Source organism: Humulus lupulus, chromosome 2 (assembly GCF_963169125.1).
Source record: "Humulus lupulus chromosome 2, drHumLupu1.1, whole genome shotgun sequence".
Taxonomy (NCBI): Eukaryota; Viridiplantae; Streptophyta; class Magnoliopsida; order Rosales; family Cannabaceae; genus Humulus; species Humulus lupulus.
Window position 1 is genome coordinate 23,270,884 of NC_084794.1, and position 9,263 is coordinate 23,280,146.

Here is a 9,263-nt window from a genome sequence, read left to right on the forward strand (position 1 = left end):
AACTTGACATTACATCAAACCTGAAATTTTTGTTTTTAAAGAAAAAACTAAAGAACAATAATCATAGTTTACTTCAATATTTTCACAATTTTTAATTTTAAAATTATATAAAGGAACACCAGTATGTTTTCCCTGTAAATTATTACATTGACTTAGGAAATATTGGTGAAAAAAAAGGTTTAAAATCAAGGGTGTGGTGTGGATAGTGCTTTACAAAAGAGTTTACTACATAATTTATACGATTCAATAGATAAACTAAGATCATGTAAATATTATGAATGCACATTTTCTCCATAGAGATAAGACACTGCAAGTTCCATCTTCATTTATTAAACAAATCGATTACAAAAATGGCACTCCCGGCTCCAAGGAAACCCCATTTAAACCTTTATTATTTTTATATATATTTGATATCTTTTTTCATGTTTTTTTGTAATATATTAGTAATTTTTTTTAAAAAAAATAAATTTTATTTGAGATAATATTTAGTATTTTAAATTATAAATATCTTATAATAATTTAATTTTTATATACTTTATTTTAATATAATTTTTTTTAAAAAAATAAATAGATCTCGTTGAGGATTCTCTGCCCTGCCCCCTTCCTCCAGATTGGGAGATTAGACCGGGCCAGGGCAGCACTCCCCACCGTGTATGCAACCCTTTTAGCTATTGCGTTTCAGTTTCAGGTGGGACCAACTTTAAGGATAATGTTAATATGGTGTGAAACTAACAGAACACTAGTATTGGTTTCTCCGTTTTAAAAGAACCCAACGCTAATTTATAATCCTATCCAATAAATTTAATGACATTTAACCAAGAAAAAACAAAAGTGTTACATCAGTTGGCACAACGTGTAACTATCTATATCTATTCTTAAACCAACTCCACACAAACAATACGAGGCAAAAAGTCGCAAGTGTTGCTTAATATCAAAGGAAAAAGTAGATATTATATTAATTGTAGACACAAGCAACTGCCATTCTGAGGAAAGAATAAAAAATGTAGTGGATAACAAAATCTCAATGATATGAAACTAGCTATGCTCAATATAGACACTGCTGAAGAGTTGTACCTTTCTGAGAGGTGGAAGGCCAACCCAAAGCTACTCGAGATCCAAAAGAAGATTTTCTAAGCTATAGAAAATTACTACTAATTACACAAACAATGGGAGGGAGAAAGAAGGGTAGTAGCAATGAACAATACATATGAATTGCCCTCAAAATTAACTTGAAATAACAAACAAATTGCTTTAACATGCATACAAGAGCTTCTAATGTATCAAAACAACCTCGTTTATCAACTTCTATACTGTCTTTGCGCCAAGGGATAACATTGAACCTGCAAAAATTTGTCCGAATTCTTTTAGTGATGAGTATGAAATTGGCATAATGGTATACAGTTGAACTTTAGAGATGGCTTTATATTTATAATGGAAATAAATTCATTTTTAATACTTAAAAATATTGACCTGGAAAGGCAATCCCCTAACTGACCTTAGATTTTCGAACTTGCAAAAATACTCAAACAAAGTTAGTGATGTCTTTAGCTTCAACTGTATTAATGATTCGAAATCTGTTTGTTTGATTGTGAACCGTCCTAATTCCTATGCAGTGGTGTGTGTGACTCACTTATGTACTTTAGTAGGTTCCATTTTATATTACTGATTGATGTGGCTGATCACCAAAATAAAAAAAAATTATATTCAATAAGTATAGCAAAATATCCTGCCTAGCATGATAAAGAGACCAAAATAAAAAATATGCTTATCCGATCAATAGGTTACCTAACCATTCATTCCCTTGTATTTATTTATTGATTGAAAACCAATCTAGATCAATGTGTTTTAATTTTCCCTGTTCAAAAATCAAATCATTGGAAAAAGAGAGAGTGTGTGTGTGTGTGCATGCACGTGCGTGTCTTTCCAGAAGTTCAACTAGTTTCATTTGGTTTTATCCATGAATTTGCAAGAAAGACAATGAAATTGGAAATACAATAGCATTCTACAAACTGGAAAATACTAGCTGGAGAACAACTTTACCTGATAGGTCGTTATAGCTAAGAAGTGTATGGCAACGGATGACGAGATCAATACATATCCAAAGACATGATGAAAGAACTTCACACAAATGGCTCCTGGCAATAACGCAGATTTATAATCAGCATCTGCTATTAGCATAAAATAAATACCAAGGTGAAAATTATGTCAAAGCATGTGGGTGTAGTGTAGAGGAAGAGACCATAATGGGAAAGCACATTTTTCAGCAAACAATTAAAAAAACGAATGAAATGAACCAGAAGGTTGAAAGACAGAAACTATACAAAAAACTTAATGAATAAATAAATACCTGAAATCATACATCAGCTTTTGATTTTTTCCCTGTGACAATCTGAAATATCCGAAGGCCCCTGCTGAATGCTTCGTTAAAGAGGATCCTAGTCTGCATAGACTGAAACCCAGGAAGCCATGATAGTATAGCCATAGGAATCATGATTGTCACTCCAAATAATATATCATACATTCGAGCCACAGAAACAACAACATTCCAAAATCTAGTAGCCTGCAGAAGTGGACGGAATACTTGGGCAATCAATAACAGGCCCCACCCAGTGGGGATGAAGGCCAACATACTGGTGAAAATATCTATAAAATTGAAATTTGTGAACTTAAGCAGGGCAATTATCACAAGTATGGTGAGAATAATGACAAGAAACTGGACAAGTCGATAGTATATGTGTTCTTTTGCTGCATATTTATCCCGAGCATATGCTACCACCACGTATATCCCAAAAGCCACTAAGACATAGATCCAAGACAAGCCATATACAGCAATACTTCTACTTCCGGCCGTAATATCAAGCTGGTATACGATACCATATTGAAAAAAGAAAAAGCGGAGGTCTAAAATTATCTCCATTATCTTTCCCCATGTACCAGTGGTTCTCAAATGTTCCTGCTCTTCATACCACCATCTTTCCCAGCTCTGTTCAGCTTTTGCAAACACACTACCACGAAACCAAATCCAGTTCATAAAATCATCAAAGTCATCCACAGTCTTCAGCCAATCAAAACCAGAAGGGTTGAAAACAAAGGGAGCCAGAATCCATGACATGACGAGAAACCAACTAGTGATGGTTAAGGCTATGTATACCAACGTGTCCTTAGCTACAGCACTATGTGTTGCATAAACTATAAGTATGAGTCCAAGTTCAACAGCTTTCACAAAATGGCTGCGAGCATAAAGTCTGTAATTTTCTGCAAAGCTCTTATGTTGAACAACAAAACCACGCCCAGTTGCACGATACTTTGCACCACCATGAAGGATAGTTCGGCCAAAAAAGTGGGTACGAGTTCCCATAGAGAATGTATAGAAAACAGAGGAAAGCTGGAGCTGCATTGTCAAGAAATCCCAAATAGCCTGCAGGAACCCTTGCTCAAGAGAGTTCTCCACTATCATTGGAAGGGCAGTGAAAAGACCAAGTTGGATGATGAACTGTTGATTCAAGATCGTCCCAAGTGCTTTATTGCTGTCTTGTGCCAAAGCAGAACCCTCAACACCACTGAGAGCAAGATAAAGTCGACCCCATAAAAATGCATATACAGTCAGAATGACCAACATTGTATTGAAAAAGAAACCCACAGTAGTGTAAAAGAAAGACAGCATTCGGAAGAAGTCAAGCCTATGACCCAGCCTGTAGACATCTCTGCTCAGTACTTGCTCTCCATTTCCACTAGCTACCTTAGCTTCAAACATGGAAATTTGGTTTAACCCTACGTCCCTTCCTTTTCCAACTTGAATGTACTCATGGTGTGTGACATTGCCTCCACGAAGTGTACAATTAAAGCCAGCAAAGATGTCTTCACTTATGTTGATCACCCTGGAAGCTTTACTGATGCCACCTCGAGTCAAGAACCAAAACCTGTCAAACACATCAGGATGGCCATAATGCATTCGAACTTTTAAAGGATTCGCTAAAACACGCTGTCCCAAGGTGACAAAACTTGTTTCTTGAGCTGACATAAACCAAGCAAGTGAAGAAACAGAACCAGTAAAAACATGTTCCCTGACTCCCAAGATCGTAGGTTTCCGGGCACCATAGTATCGCCTGAATTCTTCCAATAGATTCCTTATTTTAAGAGCCTCCTCAAAATAATTATCTTGGTTCATATCAATTGTTTGAACTGCATCACCACGAGTGAAGATCATGGCATGATTTTGATTCTCTGGTTTACCCTCTCCAAGCTTCAAGGGCCCTGGCAATTTTACACGGTAGATTTCGACCTCCTTATTTAATTGCTGATCAAACTTCACAAGAACAGAATAATATTCGTTCCCATCTCTGCCAATTGGGACCTCGTCAACATAGGCAACTCGAAGAGCTTCATTGGTTTTCATTAGATACAAAATTTCCTCAGCATTAGGATCTTTTCTTGCTTTCTGTGTTCCATATATCTGGCAAGCAACCACATATGTAAATTTCATCAAAGCAGTCCCATACTCATGGCCTTTAAATAACAAGCTCACGGAACTGTTTGTTCTACTTAAACTCCTAGCTGAAGTTGACCTGTCCGAGTTGAAACTATCTCGCCTCATTGAACCAAGTTCTCGTGATCCTTCCCGAATGTCCATCTCTGATGCAGAGTCCAGAAAAGCCAACATCTTAAGAGCTCGATAGTAATACATCATTCCCCTAACAGTTCGTGAAAGTGTCTGGCCTCTGTTTGATGCCCAGAGCCTAAGCTCTCTCAACTTAGTTGTCCACAATTCTTTGTCATCCACCATTCCTTCTCGACGCATCCTCTCGATAAAATTTTTCCAGTCATCATGATAAATTGTCTGCAAATAATAGAGGATAGAAATCCCATCTTCATTCTCTGTCCTCAGTTGCTCTTTGCTGTATACCACTTCTTCAGTATAGTATGGGGTCAGAACACTAAAGGCCATCATTTTCTCAACTTGGGGGGCATGGGGCATATTCATAAAGAGGGAGTTGCTAAAGAAAGCAATTCTGCGTCTTGCCTCAAGATTAACTGGGATATTCTGCATTGAGTCTCGAGAAATGAGAATAGTGTGCAAGCGCCGAACCTGTCGGTAGAAGGTTTCGTCATCATGATCCGGTATCTGCAAAGCATTTTCAAAAAGTAACCCTGCCATGGAAGCAGGATTTTGAGGGGCCAAACCCTCCTCTCTCAACTGATCAATGCTCCTCTTTTCCTTGAAAAAATCTCTAACAACAATCTCATAGAGTGCCTGTAGAGTATTTACCACCTGGTTAGGATCTTTCTTTGGCTTGTTCAACAGTTCAACAAGTTTAATTAACTTTGAATGGAGCTGGGGAAGTGCAGTCGTTTTAAATGTTTTAGTGAACCTCTCACTCTGAACAGACTGATCAATCTCCTGAAATAAAACTGTCACTATTGAATGCTCTTCACTGTTACGTTTAAGAATCGCCCGAACCAAGTGCTTAAGACAATCATAAGCTTCTATGACAGCACAACGCCTGTATTCATTCTTGCAAATCTTATACCAGAGCCACTTATCTGAAGCATCTACCAACTCTTTGGCTTGACTGAGTGCAAGCAGTAGCTCATTGCAGAGAAGAAAACAAGGCCAGCGAATAACCCTGACATCCCAAGAATTTTGGGGCAGCTCCAACAACTCAAGCTCTCTGTCAGAAATAATATCTTCTTCTCTGAAAATCATAATTATCTCATTCCATATCAGAGCAAACTTATTCGCCTCAACCTGATTGGATTCAAGTTTCCTATATGGCTGACCAAGTCCATACCTTAGCTTCAACCGGTTAATAGCATCATTGAACTTATTCCTTAATGTCCCCCTTGCATTTAAGAGTTGTTCCTCTGGCATGAGATTGAATTGAATTGCACTTGCAAAGAATTGGAATCTCAGTCTCAATTGCTGGATGTTCCTAATCTCACCCAAGTGTGCAAACAAACCCACTCCTGCCCCAACAAAAGAGGAGTAAATGGAATACCATATCTGCAAATCCATGAGGTAAATCAAAACAACAGGAATCCAGAGTAACCCAACTGCAAATCTGTTACTGCTATCAAAAAACTCATGCCATTCATACTTCAAGTTCTTAAGGTCCAAGAGTAGTTTTGATGGAGCAACCATGGGTTTTATCTGCATGAAGTAACTGAAGCAAAATTTTGTAGCCAGCACCACAACCCAAAACAAAGTGTACTTTATATTGTCCATGAGACCTTCCCTCAGCCCACGACCAACAAAGATTCTACTCTGAAACCACCATGATAACATGCGAAAAATCCTCCAGTTAGTCTGCTCAACAAAATTTCGAATCCAGGGAATAATGAAAAGAGCAAGTGCTAGAAGCTCGGGAAGAATAAAAACCAGAACCACCTCAAGAAAAGTCACCACCCTCTGATCTGCCGCACGTGACCATCTTCTATCTTGATTTCTCTGCGTCCATATCCTCCCATAAAACACCCCAAAAACTACAATCCATCCAGCAGCAACAATACTCTTCAACACCAACCTCACTCCAAGTCCCAAAGTCTCCCTCGACACCAAAGTGTATTGCATCGCTGCATCAAGCAACGACTGAAAGAACCTCAAACCACTCCAAGTGAAGAACACGGTCAGAATACGGACCTGAACATCTCGATGTTTCAGGGCCTGCCAAGGGTAATCAGTTCCATCCCAAGCAACAATAATGGCAGCCTGAAGGAACAAAATGAGCATTATCCAAAGCCTGTCAAAGCTCCGGTACAAGTTCCAAAACGACCTTTGCTCCACAAACCCAGTCTTACCCACATGCCTTTTCCTAGTTGAGGTCACGAAGAAGTTGCTCCCCACATCAATAGGCCATTTCAACTTCTCAAAACACCTCTTACTCCAAAAGTACTCATTAATATCATCATAATTCCTCCAAACACTATGCGGCGCAGTCCCATTCCTACTACTCTCAACTTCAGCTTTAATCGTTTCATAGATTGGTGTCACAACACAGTTTAAGAACGCGTTCTCTCCCGAAATCGAAGGCATCACGGGCTGGCCGGTATTCTCATCAATATAATCCTCCAAAATCTTATTCAACTCCATGGCCATATTATGAAATATGTAACACAAACACTCAGGAACAAATCTTAGGTTAGCAGACTCACCCCATATGAGGAGATACAGCGAAACGTAAAGAAGTTCCCGGCGTTGATCCGCAGCAGCTTCGCGCCGGTCCGAGATCCAAATGTTGGACTTCTTGCCAAGATAATAACACCATTCGGTGTAATTCTTGAGAAGCTTCCTCCGAAAACGCCTCAAAACGGCACTGTCTAGGGTATCGATATTGTCCGGCGGGGGCGTGAGGCGCATCTGAGCATTGGCGAGGTGGAGAACCAGGTGCTCCCTCTGGTTCCGAACGTTGTCCTTCTGGAAACCAAAGAAAAGTGCCAGCCAATCGAGGAGGTCCATCTGGGGAAGCCATTGGGCGAAAGGCGGCTTGCGAAGGTTCCCAACAGCGCGTAGAGCGGCCGCAGCCGCGCGTACCTCGGGGAAGCGGAGGGACGGGTGGTCCGCTAGAAGATTATTCACCGGAATTATGTTGTACGGCTCCGACTCCAGGTCGGTCTGGCCCAGAGGTCCATGCCGGTTGGGCGATGCGGACACCGGAGGACGGTGGCGGTGGCTCATGAAAAAGTTGCAGCTCAAAACCTCCGAATATTCGAAGGTATATTAATCTCTTTCTTTTGAAGAAAAAAAAAATAGGGATTTCAAACCCCACCACACAATCAGTTTTAGAGAGAGAAAGAAGAGAGATAGAGAGACTGAGAATGAGCTCAGATGCAGAAATGGGGGAAGATGACGAAGGAAGGAGAAGAAGAATGAAACAAAACAAGGCGCGTTTCTTACAAACCACAAAGCGCGTTGTTAAGTTTCTTCTCTTACTTTTATTATTAGATTTTTAATTTTCTCATTTTTACTTCCTTCCAGATTAAGAATTTTGAAAATTATTTCTTTTTTTTAAATTAGTTTGGACTTTTCCCATCTGCCTATTTTTTTTTACTTTAAGCTGCTAAATAATGAGTTGTCTATTTCTAAAAGTATTTAGCAAAAATGACATTATTAATACAACTAATTATTATTTGATCATATCTAAAATAAAATCAGCCTTGTTAAGATAAAGTTATAAAGCGTAGTCAATAATTCATTAGGATCAATTCTTTTTTTCCTATTTTTGAAATGGAAGACCAATTATAATTATTGTAAAGTGAAAAATTATAAAGTTAAAAATAAAATTTTGGTAATAATAGAAAAACACATCATTTTCCTTAATAATTAACATCAGCCATGTTAAGGCAAAGTTATAAATTGTTTTTTTTTAGGAAATTAAAAGAATAAAAAAGCAAGTAATACAGTAAAAGGTTTTTTTTTTCTTTTTTTTCTAAAATAAAAAGCTTGGATTGTTATTATTATTATTAAAAGAAATAGGTAAACTAAGTAACTGTTTTTTGTAATGTACACCATCAAATAATTATCAACATCAATAATAAGTAAAGATTTAAATATAATTAAAACATTATTATTGAAAATAAAATAACGATCCACGAATCTCATGAACACTAACAAATCTCGTCAAATAACCATAGGAGAAGATATCAATAACCAACTGGACATATCCTATGTAACGCTCTTGTTACTCCAAGATCGTTACTGTGAACTTTAAACTGTGTTTTACTCGCTAACCGAGTCATTTGGTTATAAGTGTGCATCTAGGTGTCATTACTAGACTAAAGTGAAAAATGTTGATCAAAAGGAAATTATATATTTTATTTAAAACATAAAACTACACATGGGTCAATAAAAGTGTTTACAAGTTATTTACAATCCAAAATTGTCGTTACAGTGTAAAAATTACAACACGCTGACCTAAGCGGCAAAATATCGGGTTAACCCCTAGTTTCTCTAAGAAACACATTGGTCGTGGTGGTCAAGCGGTCGCATATGTACACATCACCACCTAAGATTTCCACTCAAGGTTGGGTGAGTTTTTCTTTCCCTTTACATGCACCATATAGCACCCGTGAGCCAAGGCTTAGCAAGAAAACTCATTACTGCATGTATACAATATCAATTGATGATTATGATAATCATACTGGGCTTGTAGCCCTAATCAGATGGTATCGAGATTCTAATAATCATGTTGGGGCGTGTAGCCCTAATCAGATAAGTGACTGATGAGTAAGTCACGAACTTAAGCCAGATAAGTGACTATGGAGTCACG

The 9,263-nt window shown here is 38.1% G+C and overlaps 1 protein-coding gene and 1 non-coding gene across 3 annotated transcripts; both read right to left on the bottom strand.

Annotated features, from left to right (window-relative positions):
- Positions 1-925: 925 nt before the first annotated feature.
- Positions 926-7,881, bottom strand: LOC133817492 (callose synthase 12). Of its 2 annotated transcripts, none has more exons than XM_062250032.1 (3): positions 2,348-7,881; positions 2,041-2,165; positions 926-1,340 (listed from the first exon to the last, which is right to left on the bottom strand). In XM_062250032.1, exon 1 carries the CDS (start codon positions 7,670-7,672, stop codon positions 2,354-2,356), a length of 5,319 nt encoding a protein of 1,772 aa, XP_062106016.1. In that variant the 5' UTR covers positions 7,673-7,881; the 3' UTR covers positions 926-1,340; positions 2,041-2,165; positions 2,348-2,353. The 2 variants fall into 2 exon arrangements, with proteins under 2 accessions (XP_062106016.1, XP_062106015.1); XM_062250031.1 differs by having other exon boundaries at positions 2,041-2,135; positions 2,348-7,880.
- On the bottom strand, positions 4,619-4,698 carry LOC133820339 (small nucleolar RNA J33). The gene has a single exon (XR_009886756.1). It is a non-coding gene; the product is annotated as a small nucleolar RNA J33 (small nucleolar RNA).
- Positions 7,882-9,263: the final 1,382 nt, after the last annotated feature.

Coding starts and splice junctions, on each gene's coding strand:
- LOC133817492 (XM_062250032.1), bottom strand. CDS start 7,672: ATGAGCCACCGCCACCGTCCTCCGGTGTCCGCATCGCCCAACCGGCAT.